The sequence below is a fragment of the Harpia harpyja genome, chromosome 6, assembly GCF_026419915.1.
Source record: "Harpia harpyja isolate bHarHar1 chromosome 6, bHarHar1 primary haplotype, whole genome shotgun sequence".
In the NCBI taxonomy this organism is placed as follows: Eukaryota; Metazoa; Chordata; class Aves; order Accipitriformes; family Accipitridae; genus Harpia; species Harpia harpyja.
The window spans coordinates 68220762-68242021 of record NC_068945.1 but is presented as its reverse complement, the minus strand read 5'-3'; the positions used below and the strand labels follow the sequence as shown (position 1 = coordinate 68242021).

General features: G+C 40.1%; 1 protein-coding gene across 3 annotated transcripts in view; it reads left to right on the top strand.

Moving 5' to 3' along the window:
* Window positions 1–4333: 4333 nt before the first annotated feature.
* CHCHD3 (coiled-coil-helix-coiled-coil-helix domain containing 3) overlaps window positions 4334–21260 on the top strand; it is a 156091-nt gene continuing 139164 nt past the window's right edge. For 2 of the 3 annotated variants that reach the window (XM_052789212.1, XM_052789211.1), the window contains exons 1-3: window positions 4334–4501; window positions 6402–6489; window positions 14345–14431. In XM_052789212.1, coding sequence (XP_052645172.1) covers window positions 4418–4501; window positions 6402–6489; window positions 14345–14431 — 259 coding nt within the window. In that variant the 5' untranslated portion in view covers window positions 4334–4417. The remainder of the gene's footprint in view (window positions 4502–6401; window positions 6490–14344; window positions 14432–21260) is intronic. The other variant, XM_052789213.1, reaches the window with a different exon arrangement.

Sequence of the window (21260 nt, the reverse complement as noted above, 5' to 3'; positions counted from 1 at the left end):
TACACATTAAATAAATAAGCTTTGCAACAGCTTCCTCTGGCTAGTGCTGCAAGGGGCGGAATCCAGGCTGCCCTCTGTGGAAAGTGCAGGGATCTCTGGGGTGTTATATGTTGTCATAATCCAACGTACAGTGCAGAGTAGCCAACAGAGAAATAAAGACTAATAAAGTATTCCAGGTACTCTAGAACTGATCTCGAGGAAGCGGTGGTGGTCTGCAGATAGGACCCATGACATGGAGCTGTCTCAGACACCAACTAGAAATCCAGCCTCGTTCCTGCAATGAATATGATGAGTTAAACTCACTTTTTTTTTCCCCCTCAGAAAAAGAAGAATAATTCATCATTATTCATTGATCAGGTTGTTAACCTTGACGACTCAGGAAACCAAACCATGCAGATATGACTCTCCCTGTGATATCAGCTGGTAACTGTTGCCGATAGGATGCTACTGAGTATGTGGCAAAATTCAGGCATGCTCTTGACTTGAACTAACGAGAATAAACACAGACTGTTCAAAGCGAAACAATGATTGAAGCATCGATTCTGAGACAAGCCATGAAGCTTCAGCTTCTGCAGGAGCTGAATTGGGATTGAAAGGAAAGGTATTCAGCCCTATATATAACCAGGCCTTCAAATATGTTTGCAAAGCTCATTTAGAGGAATTTGATGGCTTAGCTTAATTTGCCCTGCAGTTATAACAGGTACTGAAGCTTGTGCCGACAGCACCAACAGAAGCAGGATTTGGCACACCAGGAATGTACTGAAGATACATTGTTTACTCATGAAAACTCAGGGCAGAAGGCACTGCGGACTGTTACATCTAACAGGAAAGAGTAATTTCCAGATTTTGAGAACTTTCAGACCTTGCTATAATGGTCATTGCTGATAAGGAGGAACCTAGGTACTATCAAAGTCCTTCCATGCTGAACATTTCTAAGGAATAGATGACCATCAAGGGATAACCAGGTAAAGTCGTATGGTACAACATGCTCACCGTGGCAGTGACCGAGCAAGATGATCCTCCGCAGAATAAAAACTCACAGCAGGTGTGCAATGAGCCTTTATATGTCACCTCACCTATCAAGTGTTTTCATGGCATTTTTTAAGTCTTGAGACAAGAGTCTGAAATTTAATAGTAACTTGTTCCTGGGCTCATTGGGATTTATTTGTTTGTGAATGCCTGGCAATGCTGTCCTTCACTACTCTTTGGCTATACTTTATAGTGAACAATTTGAGTATTAAGTGGTACAAGAAATATTTCTACCACAAAGGAATATGTCCGGCCAAGGACAAACAAGATTGGACAACAGCATTGCTTTTTAACAAAGGATCAAGCATTTATAATCTGGCCATAAAAAATGTGCGGGGTATATGGAAAAGCACACAGCACCACAAGAAGTGAATGTTTTTAACCTAATAAGATACTGCTTGTTTTTCAGATACACAATGAAATACCTGAAGTTTACCGGTTTGAGATGGATTTTCTGCTTCCACAAGTCAGAAATGGGTTCAGATCAAACAAGAATCAGAAGCAGTTAATAGGTTTGTATTGATTGCTACATTTTTATTTGTCATTCTGCTCTTGCATTATCTTTTTTCTTGGTAGAAATGTACTCTCTAGTAACCACTGAAGAGAGCTGATACAGAAGACCAATGTCCCGCTGCTTCGGCACTGAATGACCTTGGCCATGTCACTTCATCATCTGTATCTTTGAAGAGTTTTACTCCGGCTGGAGTGGGACGCAGGTATTGGAGGTAACACACATATCAAAAGCGCCTGGCTTGGCTGCCCAGAACTCCTGTAGACTGATTAACACTACTGAGTAGTAACAAATTATTCTATGCTGAGCTCTGTTTTGATGTTTTGATTACTGCTGCTGCCTGCACTAGTTAGTTTAAACTAGGTTGGGTTTTTCTATGACACATACATAGCAGTCAACCCTACTGATAGACACTACTCTTAAAGTAAGCGTATTAGTTACGAGAACATACAAATTGTTGGAAGTTATACACAGAACAACTTATTTTTCTATTTGCGAATTGCTTGTGAGAGTTGTGAACTAGACATGAGTTTATTTGCCAGTTGTTAACGAATGATTTTTGGACTGCAAATTTGTTGTAGCCATTTCTAACATTAATTTCTAATATTTTTTTCATCTAGCAATGTCCTTGAAAGAGCTCTCAAACAGGTTTGACAGTCCACAGAGAAAAGCTTCTGACATACAGATAGCTCTGGCCTGCAGCAGACAGTCTTTCATTTCCGCCTATTATAGGGGAGCCATAAATTCTGGAGTACCTCAGTCCTGCTCTTTCTACAGTGAGTGAACCTTACAGACACATCAAAATGACCCAAAGCAATTTTGAGATGTAGTTCTGCCCATTTGTTCTTTTTCCCCCTCCTGAAATCTATGCATATGTTACAGTGTTCTGTAATTTCAAGTCATACAAAACAATCATAAAAACCCCTGATTGATAGAAAATAGCTGTTGTTAAAACCTTAATTCCTAAATATAAATATTTCTGTTCAGCGAGACAAGAGTATTTTCTCAGAACTCTCCCAAAAGAGGACAAATATATTAGAAGAGCTGCTTCTGGTTGGGAGATGGGCATTTCCACAACAGTTACATCACTAACTAACTGAATAAATAAAATTTGACCCCCTAAAAACATTGCCAGTGCAGAAAAAAAGAAAATTCAATACTCTCAGTTTGTTGGTGCTCACATAGTACCAAGACAGATAGAGGCACAGTCCATTTATTCCCTTAAAAACATACAGTTACCAGGATGTTGAATTCTGAATAGTGCCCCCTCATATAAACTGGTTTAACATCTATAAAAACAGGCATAAACATCACGTCACATATCTCAAGAGAACAGCTCATATGTCCTTGATATATTTTCAAGCAATTTTTATTTGGTAGTAAAGTGGCTATCAGCCAATGCTTCAGCAATATCTTAAGCCCCAAGGAAGGCACATACTGCTGAAATGTCGGCTGATAGACACTTTACATCCAAATAAAAATTGCTTGAAAATATATCAAGGACACGCGAGCAGTTCTGTTGATGCAACCAACACGATGTTTGCATCGATTCAGAGAAATGAAATGCGTCAGTTGACACAGGCTGCAATAATCCATTGTGATCATTGTGTAAACAATTTGGGACAAATTTCTTGCAAGGGGAGTGGAGGGCTTCAGTGTCACTTTGGTACGTATAGGCTACCCTTCCCTGAGCCAAGCAGATGAAGGGCTTGGAAGGGGGAAAAAGAAAACATAAAGTTTCCCAGATATCACGGTTATTATTATTTATATGTTGCCAGCGTCAAGAAGAGCCAGCAGAAGGCTGGGGACTTCATTAGGTAAAACAAGTGAAGAGGCCAGATGGTAGGAGAGACAAAACAATGTGTACTCTCATATTCCAGCTTTGTAAAGGTACTTCTTGCCTCATACTTAGGATAAGGAAATTCAAAGGTGTGTCTGACACCATTGGCATTCAGAATGCAATACTTTTTCTGCTATTGTACACTAAAGAGCACCTTTTTCTCCTTTCAGACGTCTTCCCAGCACGCATCTCTGCAATTCTGGACATCAAGATAGGCCATGGGATATACAGGGGGGAATTTTAGTCACAGAACAGCCAGATCCAGATGCAGTTTATATTGTAGGCTGAAAAGAAAATGTGTTATGCGTTATTAACATTATTCATCTCTTGGAAAGAAAATTACATGCCCAAAGGGGCTACGCTAATGGTAATTTTATGCTGTTATGATGTGGAAAATGGGATGAGGCACCAGCTCAGGCCCAGAGCTCCGGCAGAAGCCTGGGGCTCTCACCCCACGCCGCCGCCATTACCGAGGCCTCGCTGAGGGAGGGCAGGAGCACGCCGCCCCTCAGCCCCAGCGGGACAAGCAGAGATGGCGGGAAGGGTGGTGGTCTGTGTGTGTGTGGGGATCCCGAAAGCCCCCTCAGAGCGGGGCCCTACCCCGGGAGAGCCGTGAGGGACCGACAGTTCCCCGCGCTCAGCGCGGCCCCGCAGCCACACCGCAGCCCCGTCATGGCGAGAACTACACTACCCAGCGGGCACTGCGCGGGAGCACGGCTCCCGCCCTCCCCGCCTCCTGGCGCTAAGCATCATGGGACTTGTAGTCTCCCCCCCCCCCGAAGTTTGAACCGAAAAAGTTTCCTCACCCTTTCCGGCTACCTCGCCGCTCTTCAGCGGAAGGGGGGGGGTGGGCGCGGTTTCCATGGCTACGGCCCCGCAGCCAATAGGGAGCCGGGTTCTCCGCGCGGGGGGCGGGGTAGGGCGAGCGGCGGGCCAATGAGGGGCGGTCTTGTTGCGGGGCGCGCTGGCAGCGGTGGAGGGCGAGTCTCCTTGGGGCCCGTCCCTCGGTCGGCGGGCCTGGTGTGCGCTGGGCGAAGATGGGCGGCGGCGGGAGCAGCACCCGGCGCGTCACCTTCGAGGCAGACGAGAATGAGAACATCACGGTGGTGAAGGGCGTGCGGGTGAGAGCGGGGCTCCCCCGCGGCTGGGCTTCGCTTCTCGCCGGTAGCCAGCGGGACACTCGGGGCCTGGCTCACCCTGGGCTGCCCACCTCTCCCCCCCCCCAGCTCGGCCCTCCCCGGTCTCCTCGTCTTATTTTTTTTTATGCCTCCACGCTGCTGGCTCCTGTCCCTGTCCCTGCAGCTCCGTCCCCTCACGCCTGGCGGTCGCTCTCCTCCGTTTCCATCCCCTCTTCCCGCAGTGACCTCCGTCCCTTCCCTGCCTCCGGCTCCGCTCTCTCAGGCGGGTTTTGTGCTCCGGTGCGGTCTGGTCCTGGCAAGAAGCACACACCGCGGGTGGGAAGCTGTCATGGGAGAGCCTTGCCCCCAGCCTGGTTACCACAGCTGTGGGAGAGATGTGTAACTAGCAGAGCTTGTTTTGTCTTTCCCTGACCTCTACATACATAGGCGAGCTCCTCCCTTTCCCATATTTTGCTCTCTTTCGTGCCGTATGTCTGACTTCCTGTGTACCTGCAGAAGCATTCCCATTTTTTTCCTACTTACGGCATGCTGTTGCCTAGAATATACCAGAAGATAGTTCGTGAGGCGAGACATTGAGAAATCTTGCAGCTTAGAAATGTTTCAATGGAAGACGCTGTCGTTCATATCAGGAAGGATAATAAGTTGTCTTTTATTTTGTATGACTGCTCCTAGGGAGGAGGAGTGTTGTGGAATGAACCACAGTAGTAACTGCTGCCTATTTCAACATACTAGTATTTTCCACATTTAATGCTCTCGGGCAAACTGGTGACAGTAATGTAAGTGTTCACACCAGAGTTCATCTGCTCTGAAGCATGCTCAAATACTGGGAAGGACTACTGGAGTTTTTCTAAAATATCCTTGATCTTGAAATACTGGGAATAAAAACTGAGTAATATCATGGGTACTAGGAAAACGTAGCTTCACTAAATGAATAATGTTAGTCAACAGAGCATCCAAAAGTGGGATATATATATCTGTTTACATACGTAAAACTAATTGTGTGAAGTTAAATTGAGAGTTTTGAGGACTGGGTTAAGAAATTTTATGCTGAAGGAATTTTACACTCGTGTCTTTGATTACACATTTTAGCAAAGTCTTTGTAACACAGATTTCTGCCAGAGACATCATGCTGTAGGTTTAGTAAAGAATTTGCTAATTAAAATTAATTCTCATGGGCAGTCAATACAGTGTGTTGATAGAGTTGGTGTTTGAGGAAACCAATAGAAAGTTATAAGTTGGAAAACAAAAGCTTTCATGTTATTACTACTTTACCTTCTGTTACTTTTTTTCCATGGGTTACAATAGATCTGAAACTGGACATTACTCTTACTCTGATTCTGCATAATTTGTGACGGTATTTTATGTGTGAATGTGTCAACGGTAGAATGAACTTAGTGGTTGACTACACTTGCTATGACCACTTGTGTTGCACAATTATTTTGAGGGCTTGATTGGGATGAAGTTCCTCCTGGGTTAAGTGCTCTACACCTGCACGGTGTGATATTTGACTGTCATCCAGATGACTGAGAAAAGCAAAAAGGCTGATTAATTACAAGCAATGTGTCAAAGGGTGTTGTTTCCTTTACTGCTCCCTGTATCTTATATTTTGTCATATCAGTTTCTTGTGTTCTGAGAGAGCCAAAAATATCTTGTTCAGTCTAATTGTTTGCACTCAGAGATGAGCACTCACCCCACAAGTTAGGGGAAATAGAAGGTTTGTTTTGCATTGCGGATAGAATTTTAGCAGCTGTCATATCTTATTTTGGGGCTCTGCGCTCTTTTTTTTTTTAAAGTTTTATGTAATTTTTGAGGTAAAGAGAGGGGTAATGGGGATAAAGGAGGACATGCAGTCTGACTCTGGGTTTGGGGTTATATTTTTCAGCTATCTGACAGTGTCATTGATCGTATGAAGGAACCTTCTTCACCCAGTGGAAGACAGCAGTCTCAGCACCGATCATCACCTGGGGCAGGTACGCCCATGTTTTTCTGTTTCCTAATGTGAGGAAGAAAATGAAATCTGCCTTTCAGAGCATTGTAATGAACTAATTGCCATTTCGTAGAGGTGACATTAATTTTTTGACATTAACTTTTTTTCTCATCTCCTTTTGAAGAAGGAAGTAGTTTGTAGGCTTTTAGAGGAGTTAAATTACTCTTTGTTTTCTTCTGACTGACATGAAAGTGTAAACCACAACTTTTTATTAGACTTGGTTTTCTATGGCATTTCCCCTTGTTAAAGACTTTTTTTAAAAAAAAAACAAAACCAACAGAAAAAGCAAATATCCCTTCCAAATATATATTGAGTTCTGAATTGAAAATTCTTGCATACTTAATCAACACTGAATTTTAGTATAGTGAGCTTCTGTTGAAATATACTTCAGCAAACATTAAAAGAATAATGTGCTATTTTCCTATCGTGGAATAGTGGAAATAAGTCACATACAGTTTATACAGATCGATGGCTCAAAATGATGGCTTTCTTAACTTTTTGTATTTCATTATTGAGGCCTGTTCAAATGCATCAAACAGGCTTCGTGCCAGGCAGCCTGTACTCTAATTTAAAATACTTCAGCACAGTGAACACGATGTAGCTACTGAAGGAGTGAAAATGAATGGCAGAGATTGGAGCGTGAGATTTATGTTTGTCGACTATGTGAAACCTGTAAGGTTCAAGTAAGGCTTCTTATCAGTGCTCTAGAAACATTAATGATAGCGGTATTCCCTAAGGGCCTTTTGCCTTGATACTACAAAAAATCCCACCAAAACAACACTCTGATTAAAAACAAGTCCTGTGGCAGTAGTGGGCCTTGCAGCAAGACTTGAATGAACAGAATATAGCATCTTTCTTTCATCTGAAGCACAGAAAGTTGGTTTCCTGTTGCTTAATTGAAAGTGTCTATGGCGTAGATGTCTGTATCTGAGCTGGACTCCCTCTGTAGTCAGTAGAAAGAAAAAGACATTTTGGGGGACAATTCCTCTGGCTTATTTGAGAATCCTGCTTCAGGATGAGGTGAATTGCTCTGTAGGAATTCCGGGGTGAAGAGGTCAGATGTAAGCATCTAAGGATGTCAAGTAAATCCAACGCAGGATGCTTTACAAAGATCGGGGCTCCCAAATGATGCTATTTTAGAGGTTTGTTTTTCCACTTTATGTATAGGAAGAATGTGGCACAGTGAAGGCAAGGAAAATATCAGTGCTAAAAATGACTTAAACTGTTACCTGGCTTGTGAAAGGTAGTTTACCTAATAAAATTGCTTAGAATTTAATGCTTAAGTGAGGTTTGAATGGAGTAGGGCTGTCGTTTCACGCATGGACTGCCAGATTGTCCATCTTTCTTCTTTTTTTTTTTTTTTTTTGTTTAAATAATAGTGTTCTCACTATGTACATGTATTTTACTATGGTGAAGAAATTATTCTAGGTAAAGGATTTATGTGAAATAATACTTGCACATCCTACCTACTTTCACAGCAGTGCTTGTTCCCTTTTCGTCCTTACACCTGAGTTATGGAAGTAGTCTTGTGAGTAAGCATCTGTGATTTTTGGGATGAGGTGACTAGAGATAAAGGCTGTAATACCCCAGCAATTCTTTGCTAATTCACAGTATGTACGTATCTTGATCCTTTATTTTGTTTTTCTTTGTGTGTTGGAAATAGTGCTTTTTTATTTTTGTTTATTGGAAGGCTTAATGAATCACTTGACCGTTTGTGAGCTTGGGAAACCTTATGTGTATTTTTGCTTTAAGAACTAGTGATTTGTGTGAAGTGCTTGTATTTCCCCGGGAAAGTATAATCAGTGTTATACCTCAGTTGCTAAAATGATTTGTATTTAAGACGATTAAATTATACTTAAGTACATGTTACCATATCATCCATTCCTCTTTCACTGAATGTTGTTTGACAAAGAATTACAAACTGTTGAACTTCTTTGATGCTGTAGGAACAGTCAACCTCTTTGTTTATTTTGTAGCTACATCTAACTTGTCAGAGTCCGCATTTGTCTCATGAGGTGTCATTACACGAAGGGCATTCACTTCAAAGCTAGTGCTCTGATCACTTAATATTGAACTATTCTGGTTAATGGCTGTGGGGGCTGGATCCCAAATCTGGGCATCTGCTTTCTGTGATGCAGAAATGCTGGGGCTTGGTTTCTTGGTAAAGCCTCTTGCACCATTAATTAGAGCTCTCTCCGGGCAGCTCCTCCTGTCCTGTTTATGAAGCTGGTGATAGTGACTCGTTTTTCCTGACAGTGGATCACTCACTGCTTCTGAAGAGAGTCATCTGAGGATGGTGGTGTTTGGAGGCTGGCTCTGGCTTTTGGATTCCCAGCTGGGCAACTTTCGAACTTGACAGTCTGTTAGTCTGCATTTATATCTTTATATATTCTAGACAAATAACACTTTTCTACAAAAATAAAAAAGATGTCTAGAGGGAGAAACATTAGAGCTATTAAAACCAGCCCTTTCTTTATGTCAAGTCTTTGATAGCTTTTGGTAGAGGAATAATGGATTAGATTACATGAAGGAATGCGTATCTTGTTGCTTGCCAATATATGATGAATTTATTGACTTCAGTTTGGGGTCGGAAGATGAAATTACATACACTTACAATGAAATCTGACATCTAAATACTACGTCTTAAAGCATCCTAGCTTGCTTGGATCATTTTCTGACTTCTGAGTAATATTAAATGCACTAAAATATTTAACAAGTGTAAAATCTTTAAAGTATGTCTGTAATTCCTAAAGCAATATTGATGAAAAGTAATTTGGTCAGACAATGAGTTCGTGCTTTTTGGTTTTGGTTTTTTTTTTTTTTTTCTTTTTCTGAGTGTATGTTATACCTAAAGCTTTAGTCATAGCACACAAAGGGAATGGTTTAATTCATTTTAGCTTAGTGGATATCTGAAAAGCTAATAGTCTATTATGGAAAAAAAAAAAAAGAAGAGCAAATGCTTAAATTATCAAGAGTCTCTGCATCTCAGACAGCCATTTTTTTCCCTTTGCAGAAAGAGATTACACTGAGGACGCAGAGGATTTTTCTCTCTCTCTTTTTTTTTTTTTAAACTGTATTATTTGTTATTGTTACTATACTGTCCTCATGAAAACAAATCAGTAAAGGACCCATGTCATAAGGTACTATGTATTGTGTAGGTGTGTAATAAGATGAGCACTGCTGATGCCTTCTGAGAAATTGGGTTAGACCTTGCATGTTTCCAGTGGAGAAAGTTACATTTTGTAGCTTTGTTCATTTGTGTGGAATGATGCCTTTTAATTGTGTACTCTGTTGTGTTTGTGTCTATGTCTTGGGTGGAGTTTCAGTGGCCCAGGGTATCTTGGCTCAGTTGGAAACATATAAGGAAGTATTGTTGAGATGTACAGGAATGAGTGTTTGAAGAATTAGATTCTAGTTGGAGATGCAACCACGATTTAACTGAACTTTAGGAGAGCGAACTTCAGCTTATAAGGGGAGCTAGTTGGTGGGATCCCATAGGAAGCAGCTCTGAGGGATAAGCTCAGGAAAGCTGTGAGGTCCTTAAGGACATCCTCTTCCTGGTGCAAGAACAGTCCATTCCAGTACTCAGGAAAATTAATAGGTATGTTGGGAGGCTGGTCTGGTTAAACAGGGAGCTCACGGTAGAGCTTCAGCATAAAAATGAGGTCAGCAGGAGGTGGAAGCAGAGGCAGACTACTAAATGAGTGGATTTGTGGATGAGGGGAGGGCAGTAGGTGTCATCTACCTTGACTTCAGCAAGGCGTTCAACACTGTCTCTCCCAATATTCTTGTATCCAAGTTAGGATGTTGCAGTGTGGGTAACTGGGTGACGAGTTGGGTTAAAAAAACGGGTTGGATGGTCAGGGTTGTGGCTAATGGGTCATACTCTACCTGGAGGCTGGTATCGTGTGTTTCTGCAGGAGTTTGTCCTGTTTAACAGCTTTATCAATGTCCTGGAGGAGGAGGTGGAGTACATGCTCGTCAATGCAGATGACCACAAACTGGGGGGATGCAGTCAATACGTTTGAGGGCAGGGCTGCTATCCAGAGGGACCTAGACTGGCTGCAGGAATGAGCCAACAGGAACCTCATGAAATTCCACAAGGACAAATGCAAAGTCCTGCACTAGGAAAGGAGCAACCCCTTGCCACAGTGCAGGCTGGGACCTGCCTGTTTGGGCAGTAACTGTTGAAAAGGAGCTGGAATGAGTTCAGCAAAGGTCAGGGGCTGGAGTGCCTTCCCTGGGAGGAGCGGCAAACTGAGCTGGTGTGTGGACCACTGGTAGCCTGGAGTGCCGTGATTTGCATCTTATAGAATAATATTGGGTTTGTTTTTAATAGTATACTTGTGGTTTTGTTTTGATTTCCCTCTGACCTCTGGGGATGTGGGAGGGAAGTTTTTTGAAGGGATGCAGAGATATTTGTGAGAAATACTGATGACTTGTGATAGGCTTTTGGTCTGAAAATCTTGGAAGACTCTAATGTAGCTATTATGGCAAGAATACATTCCGAAGAATATTTGGCAGTTTTGTTGAGTAAGGTTCATCCTACTGCTCTTGGTGAAGGAAGTAGATAGATGGTGCTCTACATTGGCTTGTAGAGGAAGGGCAGCTTCATCAGAAGCTTCTGACACCCAGGCAGTAGCCTGCTCAGGTATATATTTTTTTGATGTGTGATCTGCATTTGAGCAAGCCGTCTTGGATGTTCTCGCATACGTGATGCTGCAGTGCTTGCTCCTGCTCTCATGTGGCTTGCTGTGTTGCTACTTAGTTGTCACTGAGTTTCTTGGAGATAACTTTATTTTCAGTGATGTATATTGATATTCTTTGGGTTAAAGGTTCACTATTGATGGAAGTTTTTTATTATCAAAAGGTGAAACGTCTTGTAACTCACTAGACTGCTAAAGATGCCAAACTTTTAATGCTGTCACTGTAACAGCAAATCTTTAGTTGAGCCTGACATTCATGTCGCTGGATTGCAGGAGTATAGGGAAGATAGAATTATGCATGGGAGATGAAGCAAGTACTGAATAAATTAAAGTTCTCACTGTCTGTGTGACATGCAAGGTGTTCTGTGAACGCTTTCAGGTGGCTGGGTATGTCCTTGTAAAATGGTACTGAAATTAGAAGGAAAAACTAGCAAATAGTGCAACTTGTACATCTGGTTTTTTACTTTTAGTTCATAGTAATTTGGACTTCAGGGCTGTGGAAGGGCTTGGTTCACTCCATGTCCTCAAAGTACAGTATTGACCTCATCAAAAAGATGGTGGGTAATTAACGGAGGGTTGGATAGACATGATGAGAATATTAGAGTAGGCAAAAAGCCCTAATTTAATTGTTTAAAAGTCTTGGATTATTGAGATAAACAATTGTGTTAGAGGAGCATCTAGAACCTTACGAATGCTCATCTTGCTTACGAACAGAAATTTTTTAAGGTGTGAATGAAAAAGCCTGGATGTGCCTGGGGCACTTCCCCGTACTATATTCCCAACATTTGTCCAATTCAGAAGTAGTGTTTTGATTCTTCACTGAAGTACTGTCTTTGAGGTGTCATCAAGACTGCGCCTCTGGGCTGCCCACTTTAATTGCGTTTCAAGTGCTGATAGATCCAGTGGAACAACAGACATTTTAAACAAATGTCCAAAGGTAGAACAAGAATGGACGGCAAAAGGTGTTGGAACTTCTCGTGCAAATGTCATATACTTAAGCTTATAGTCTGATGTTACAACGAACCTCATCTAATGGTCTCTTGTCTGATCATGTCTGTCCCTGTAATAAATTGGTGTCCAGTGATCTAAATCATCCAGAAACACCCTACAAGAAGAGTGTTGTACCAGCTTAGCTCCCTTAGTTGAACCTTGTCTGTTCAGAGAAGGGAAGCAGGAGCACACACAAGAGCAATAGTGTCACTTCCTTTTTGGTGACGACCACCTTTTGGAACAGCTTTGCAGATTATGTCAAACTTAAGTTTTTCTTTCCCGAATCAGCTGCTTAAGCAACTTCACCACCGGTTGTTGAAGTGCTAGTGCTAGTGGAAGGGAATAAACCAGATCATGCAATTAATGGAGATGGAGAGCACAGGCAGGGCTCAAGTGGTCTGGACTGTATCTTCAGACAGAGAGTGTTGCGAGATGAAGCAGTCCTCAGGCTTTTGTAGACTAGAATTATTTTTTTCTCCTAATATTGAAATAATATTTTTATGCTGTTCAAGGAAGGATTAACTTCTTTTTTTCTAAACAAAAAATAACTTTTACAGGTAAATTAGTAATAACAATTAAAAAAGCCAACCCAACTAGCCCCCTGAAATACCTTATTTATATCTCAGCATAGTAGTGGACTGCATGAAATATGCTCCAAGAAATGACATTTGTGTTAATGTTAACCCTCCATGTGTGGGAGGCATTTAAGGCTAGAATTTCAGTAACTGATTCCCATTCCCCCCTCTCTCCTTCTGCTCCCACTATTGCTTTATTTGTAGTTAATCAGTGTTGTAAAGGGAACTAAAGAAATGAATTCTGAGTTTGCAAGGGTTCTGCAAATGGAGGAATTACGTTTTTGAGAGCTTGTGGGATTGACTTGTGTTTTGGGTTCCCCCCCCCCCCCCCCCCCCATGAGGATCAGGGAGAAAGCCAGTATATCCCATGTATATCCCATGAATATTGTCAAATATTAGGGGGACATTTGATTGATTTATTTAGGGGTTTTCATTGTACAAGTGATAGAGAACTTTTGATACTCTAGATGAAATTTAAAGAAAGAACACTCATGTGTCAGGTCCTGTTCTACTCTTATGCGTAAGTAACTAGGTCTCAGGCCGAGGTAGATTCATTGCGATGATAGTCAGCTTCTTTTATAGTTTTTTCTTTTACAAATGGTTTTCTGTGTGTGTGGCTTTTTGCAGATAGGCAGAATTTATCTTTCAATGGGCGTTCATTTAGAAGTGTCATTTTTGTTTCTATATATTCTTAGAAACAGGTAATTCTTATGTACCGCATACTGTGTGCTTTTTGGTCTCAAGTGGATTTGTTGAAATTAAATTTCATGCTATTCTGCTTAAGGCTGTATGTGCTCTGTTAGGGTTTACTGAGTGCAGACATTTGCTCTAAAAATCTTTTGGAGTAGTTGTGCGGTACACATATAAAGCAATTTTTGTCGTAGCTAGTGTAACAAACATATCCAAAGTATTTGCTTAGAAATGGCTTGCGAGTTAGAAGTTAGAATCACCTGCTTTTTGATGTGGAAGCACAACATTCGTGCATGCTAAAACATAATCGTCCAGTACTTAGCAGAAAATCATGTTGAAAAACAACTGTTGGTGGCTGGCATGTGATTCTTGTGTTAATTTATAGTGCTGCAATAAGCTTAATTAAGAAAGCCAAGGAAACTGTCTCTAAAAACACAGAGAAAAGAATTTAACCTGGGAAGAAAAGATTGTGCACAGTTCATGGAGCCCTTTGTAAAACAGCATGTAGTAATGAGTTTTAAGGACTAAATGGTTATGCATTTATGCATGGAATATGTGCCATTGCCTTTTACTAGTTCTGAGTACTGAATTGTTTGTAGTTAAATCCTGGCAAAGTTTTAGACCTTTGAGCATAGACAGTCAGAGCCTAGCCTTAGGCTGAACTTTTTGAAAATGCCACCAGAGTTTATCAAATGTTCCTGAGGCAGACTTGTGGAAAGACAGTGTGGGGGTTTTTTTGTGGTTTTTTTTTTTTTTTTGAGTTTTGGGGTTTGGTTGGTTTTTTTCATGTTAGAATTAAATAAAAATCTATCTGGTAACATGGGGCTTTTTTTCTTTTTTTTCTTTTCTTTTTTTTTTCATTTTTTCTTAATTTCAGTTACATTATCCATTAGAAATCAGAATGTGACAGATGATGATGCCTGTTGGCACACATTTGTTGCAGGCCTTGTTGGAAATCTCCCATGTGAGTTCTTGCAGAAATCACAGTTCACATGTGCTCAAGTTCTTGGTTCATATTGAGAGTTAAATGTCCTGAAGGTTGCCAGTAGTAGGCATTGAACTATTTAATATTTCCTCTGAAATTTCAGCCTTTTGACTTCTCTAGTACGTGCTGTGCCTGAGCACCAGAATAAAACCCAGCTATTTCTCCTTTGTCCTTCAGAGACCTTCCTGGGATTATAGGTCAAAAAGACCAGATAGCTGGCTAAGATAAAAGGGTATGTAATTTAAAGGATTGTTAGAATAGAAGTCATTTGGAGCAGTCTGAATGATTTTGCTATCTTAAAGAATAAAATCAAAAATACTGATATTTTTAATGAAGTAAAACCAATGACTAAATTAGAACTGTTTGCTTTCACCAGTATTAGTCTTGATAGCACTATGCAAGGAAATTGCCATTCTGCTATATAGCATCCTCTCTGGATTTATAGTAAAATGTATTCTTATCAAAATTGTCTCTCCACCGACTACAACTGTCATTAAAATGAAAAGAAGTGAGGGACTGCTGTAAAGGGATAATGTATCAAAATATTTCTAAACCAAGCCTCCGAGGAACTGGTAAGAGATCATTGTGCAGGACAAGGAGACCTCTAAGTAATAAAACTTTGTGGTTTTAATAGTAAATGCTACTTTTCTTTCCATCACAATTTATTTAACAGTTAGAGAATTTTCAGTGTGATATTAAAGAATACTTCAAATGTGTGGTTTATCACATTAAGATGAAAAGACAAGCTTTGTTTTATTCTTTGATCTTCAGGCTGCAGCAAAGTGTTACTAAAACTCTTCATCACTTGTCAGATCAGGCAGGTTAAGTATATTGTATAGTGCTGCTTCTTGAAAGCTTTGTACTAGTTGTTTTTTTAGTTAAACAGAAGGTAACCACTTAGAGACCTTTTCATGTGCCTCAGGGGAACAGTATGCAGTTTCAGCTACTGCTACGATTTTTTTTTCCAAGGCTGGTTTGCACGTGTATTGAACTCCTTGATTTTCAATGGTCTCATGTTGAGATATATTACTAAAGTTTTGGGGAACACCAGACTGAAAATTGCAGTTTTCAGGTAATATTACCTGTTTTTTGAAATCTAAATTTAAAAAATAGAGTAAGGACATTCTTTCTTCCCTTTGCTTGCAAGGTTTGTTGTGTACCTCTGACAATGCTTCATGAAACCAGTTTATCTGATTCTCATTTCTAGCTACATTAACCATGTTTGATTTCACTTAATGTTAATCATCTGAAAAATAGGCATCTAATCTAAGCTAGGCATTTAGGCTAGGGGTGAGATATGGTGGTTCGTCCTGTCCTGTGAAAACCTTCTATTTCTCCTTAATCTCTCGAGCTTTATACAGAAGGAGTTGAGATGAGTGGTTCATCCAAGATGCTTGATTTTTTTTTTTTTTCCTTCTTCCTCTTTTTTTTTTTCTTCTCTTTTTTGGTGAGAAGGAGGCAGCTCATCATAAGAGAAAGGACTCAATTATCCCTGATGTTACAAAATGACATTTCTCAACAGGGGGAGATGGCACTGAGTATTCTGAAATTTAAGTAGAAAAAGTAGTATCTGCAGAAATTGGTAGAAAGAATTAATAAAGGCAGTGATTATATAGAAGAGTGACTTCAATGCTAATCAGAAACCTAAGGAAACTAATTTTTGGAGAAGCAGCACTGGATATCACATTACATCACTTTGTCAACTAAGTTTTGACTGAGTCTGTTTCTGTGCCAATCTGTCTGTTGAAGAGATTGCTGAACACACTGGCTCCTTTTAACCTGCTCTGTCATATGCAGAGGAGAGGAGAGAATGTTTTACTCAAAAGAAAACGTGAACCTCATATATTTCTGAATTAACCGGAACCTTCTTTGCTGACAGATTACTCTTTCTCCTTAGGATTTTCATATCTGAACTCTTGCCTGCTAGGACAGCCTCTTTCTTTCTCCCTGCACCTTTTATTAAATTCCTGAATTCCATTTCTAGTATTTGAGACACTACTAGCTCTTGCATTTGCTCGTTCATGCTGGGTTAATGACCTACTTGGTGACTACTCAAGGCAGTTTATTCCTAGAATGGAGTCGCATCTGCTTGGTTTTGGCAATACTGCTACTCATTGCATCCTTCTGTAGTATCTTGTTTTCCTTACTGCTAACAACTTAGAACACTAAAAAGCTATCAGTGGTGGAGATGGTGTAAGTATTACATCAGTTTAGAGACCAGTCATTTGAAAAAGTTGTTTTTGTTAGCAGGTCTCATTACCTGTTATTAAAAATGTAGGTGTTGGATTGTTGTTGTGAGAATTTTAAAGATTTCAGCATTTATCCTTTATTTTTGTATAATTTCTGAATAATGAAAATAGTCAAACATCATAGTTTCATATTGTTTACCATCAGTTTTCAGTTATTATTACAAGCAGTGTTACAGTGCTAAATATTGGGCTGAAAATACTTCCGTTACCACGTTTCAAAGTTGACAATACTGTAGCTGTCTGCTGACAAATCCGGTTTTGCTGAAGTTGGAGGAAGACACTTGACGATGTTTTGTCTGTCGCCTCCGCTTTCCTCAACAGAAACATATCCTTGCCCCTGTGCGAGGAGTTCAAGTGCCCTTGATACTGTTGTGGTGCATATATTTGAAATGTGTACATTGGCTATTTCTAATCTGACTTCTTGTGTCCTACCATTAATATTACATGAAATAAGTGTTCTGTCACTTTGCTACTAAAGCTTGACTTTCAGATTATTCTCTAAAATAAACATACTGCTCTATGGGATGTAGGAAACTGGAAACGTTATCCTCAGGACGTAAGAAAATACTTGCAGATTCTCCTGCACTTCCCTTTTTAAGTCAGTGATTTTCATTTACAGGACCTTGTTCCAAATGCTGTTTAAATATTTTTCCTTGTATCCTTCTCAAGTCAGCAGTGATGAGACTGAATGTGCTGTAGTTTGCATCTGAGCAGAATAAACAAACTCTGGAATTACTGTTTTCTCTGCACTGATACAAAACATCCATGTATCAGCCTGTTGTTATAACTTGAATGAATGAACAGGAGATTAGATTTGAACGCACCACAACAGCTGTTAAAGATCCACTTATTTATCACTGCCGGCTTCTTTGTACCTAATTTAGGTGAAGCGATTGCTTTCAGACTTTGTGCAGAGTTTCAGTGCCCATGTCATCGATAAATAAAATTATGACTTGATACGGAGATGGTTACACTTTTTTTTGCTGAATATTCAGCTTCTACTGGAAAATTTTTACTCCCTTTAAAATTTAGTGCTAAGTTGTTAGATTGCTTTAAATGTACAGTGTAGAAGTTTGGCACCTTGATTTATCTTTCCATGCAACTCCAACCACTGAGAAATATGGTTAAGAGGATCAGCAAATGTATTGATGAGTGTTATCTTTGGGTGAAACACTTTTTTTTTTTTTTCCCTTTCATTAACCTTTACCTGTAAAGATGCACTTTCACTGCTTGTTTTTTTCACAGTATCATTGCATTATGGCCTCTTATGTAATTTGTTTTTATCTTCCCTCTTTCCCAGAATAACTTTCAAAGTTATTAACCAGTTTTATCCAAACTAGTCAGAGAGGTAGATTTCTCAAGGATAATTAATTTATTTACATGTTATCTGAAAATTTGCAAATGGATTGGTGACAGTAGTACTATTGCAGTGTTTCCTGATGTGATTATTGACCAGCATTTTATATCATAGATTATCTTCATACTGTGGAACTGATTTGCAAAGTGAAAATAACTGCTGGTGTATCCTCCAATGCATGTTGCAACTTACTTTATTTGAACATTAAGGCTTTTGTTCCGCTCCTAGAAATTTCCTCAAAAGGATGTGTTCAGGACACCTGGGGGAAGCTCCTTACTGGATGTGGGTCTGCTGCAGAATGGTTACAAAGGTCTCTCTTTCCAGCAAGTACCCATACCTTTTCCATCATTATTGTCATATTCTTTTACCATCATTAGCATCTTTTCCTAGTTTAATTGTAGATTTGCCTCTCTGAATTCCATATCCTTCCCCTTCCACCTTATCAGTGCTTTGAAATTTCTGTATTCATCTTTCCATCCTCCTTCCTACGGGATTTCTTTACCAGTCCCTTCCCTCCAAAAAGGCTGGTCTCCTTGGCCAGGAAGGGAATGTGTCCGCTTGTGCGTAACCTGGTTTGGAAAAAATTCAGAGCATTACTGGTGAGAAAGGAAAGATGGTTTGATGATAGGGTTGAGCTTGGAGGAGATAAGGATATGCAGAGACTTGCAGCAAGAGCTTCTACAGCTGTACCTGATGCATGTAGAACCATAGAATCATTTAGGTTGGAAAAGACCATTAAGATCATCGAGTCCAACTGCAGAAAGGCAGAGGCAGGGGAATGCTGGAGAGTTACAAGACTGTGGAAAAGCCTATACATCAGTGAGCCTGGGGTATTTGGTAGAGCTTGGGTCAATATGAAGTGGGGAGATGCTTTGGGGCAATGCAGGCAAATAGGCCAGGCTAGGTTTTGGAAGGTCCTGGAGCTAGCGGTTGGGCTGCTGTTCTGGGCATGCTTTCTGATGCTTGGCTGTCACAAGCATTTGAAATTCAGCAGCTGAAGGGAAGGAGCTTGGTGCAGAAAGTCACCATTCTTTGAAAACAGCAGTAGGATAGGACAAACGAGCAGTTGCTCCCCTCTTTAGTAAAATTCAAAGATAACTTCTTAAATTTGATGTGTCTTGTGATAGCTTTAAGTAACAGAGTAATTGCGAATTAGTGGTGGATGCAGGCTTTGGTGTGTGATCATATTAGTACAGGATGGTCATTTGGAACCACAGTTTTAAAGCATTACCTACTGTGTGACCCCTCAGGATGCTGGGAGACAGGCAAATTACGCCCTACTACAGGACAGGTAGGCAAAACTCTCCTATAGTATGTTGTGCTACTGATCAGTCAATACAACCGTGCTGGTAGGCAGTCACTGTGTGCGTAACTCTGGGCCAGCTGTAAAATTCACCTTCTTTGTTTAAATAGTACAGTGACATGAGAGAAGGTAGGGTTATTGTCTATGTAAGAGGAATAGAACATAAATCCACAAGAAGCCACGTTATCATTAATTAGTTGCTTATGGGAAGGAAAATACTGTTGGTTTTTAATTTCACAAAGCAGGGGGAGAATTTCCTTTGGCATTTGGAGCTGTGAGTATGCAGCTGGCTTTGGAAATAGTGTAAGCAGTTGTGAAGGGGTTGAATGTCAGAAGGCTGATGAAGCATCATCATCATCATGAAACTGTATCCTCCAGCAAATACCAGTTTTCTTTCTTTATGTTTATTTGCCTTGCCCTCTTTCTCCTGATTGGTTGTTCAGATTGATTTGGTACAAAAGGACAGGTTCTATCATAGGCCATGATAGGATCATTTTTAGTTACCAATATGTGAGTGTGAATGGAACACAAAATTTCAGTTTAGGTTGAAAAGTTAGGTGAATAGAAATTTATATTCTGCAAACATTTATCTGTAAAAAAGAAAAAGGAAAAAAGGAGTGGGGGTTTGTTCCTTATAAATGTGTACAGTTATTTGCACTGTGTGTATGGAATGCACAACATCAGAAAATAACATTGTTCTTTATTCCATTACCTATTCGTGTTAACTCATCCCATTCAGTCACTCATTAGAAATCTTCACTTAACCTTCTTTGGGTAGCAAGGCCCGTTCCCTATGCTTTGAACCACATTTATGTAAAAGCAGGGCCCCCTGCCCCACAAACCGTTGGTACATGGACATTTGACAGTAAAATTCAATGCCTGGAGCTACTCTGAGCCTGTATTCCCACCAATGGACAGGTATGTGAAAATATCCTCAACAGAGGGCTTTCTGATTCAGAGTGATTAGCAGCTTTGTGAATCTTCTTATTCCTGTCCAAAGCGACTGCAATCCAAAGCTGTAATTGGGTAAAATTGACTTTTCAGTGCCACTGATAGTGTGCAATCACAGCTGGAGAATCCTCTTTAAAGATGCTGGTAGTAGATGAACTGAACATCAAAATTTGCTATTTATGTAGCCTTGACAGTACGGGGAGTCCCATTTGGGAGTGCTGGCCTGTGCAATAGCCGTTAGTAATTCTTTGCTATTAGTGGTAACTTCTAAATGTAAAACTAAAGAGATGTTTTAGTTTATAAACACTTTTACCTAGTGATTATGTGTAGAAATACATAATTATTACACTGTCTTCTATAGTGGTAGAAGACATTCATTGAAATACATGTGGTGAAAGAATTTAGAAATTATTTTGTTCAAGAATATAAAAGGGATACCACTAAATTTCCCCATACTGTAAGATAAAATAGCTTTACAATAAACTTATGAACCATAAAGATGAGGAACTGGACAACTTAAATTGTCCTGAAAGTACACTGCATGCTTAATTCTGTTGAAAGCAGAATCATAAAATCCTTTCCATCATTGCTTACAATATGATTATTTTTTTAAATGTTGAATTATGGAATCCGGATGCTTTTATCCATTGTATTCAGCAAGAAAAGCCTTACAGTGTATGTATAGTAGGAATTACTAGCACAGACAGCTGGAATAGCAAGTCTCTCAACTGATGTATTCAATCTAAGGGTATTCTGCCAGTGATAGCCTTGTAAAGGTATGTGATGCTTCCATTTAATCTTTCTTTTTTTTTTTTTTTTAATTATTTAAAATGAACAGGACAGCAAAATGACTTACAGCTAAATAGCTGCTGAAATAAGTTATTTCATATATATACACTTATATTATGGAGGTGGGTGAGAAGGATGGCTTATTAAGAAGGTTTGGCT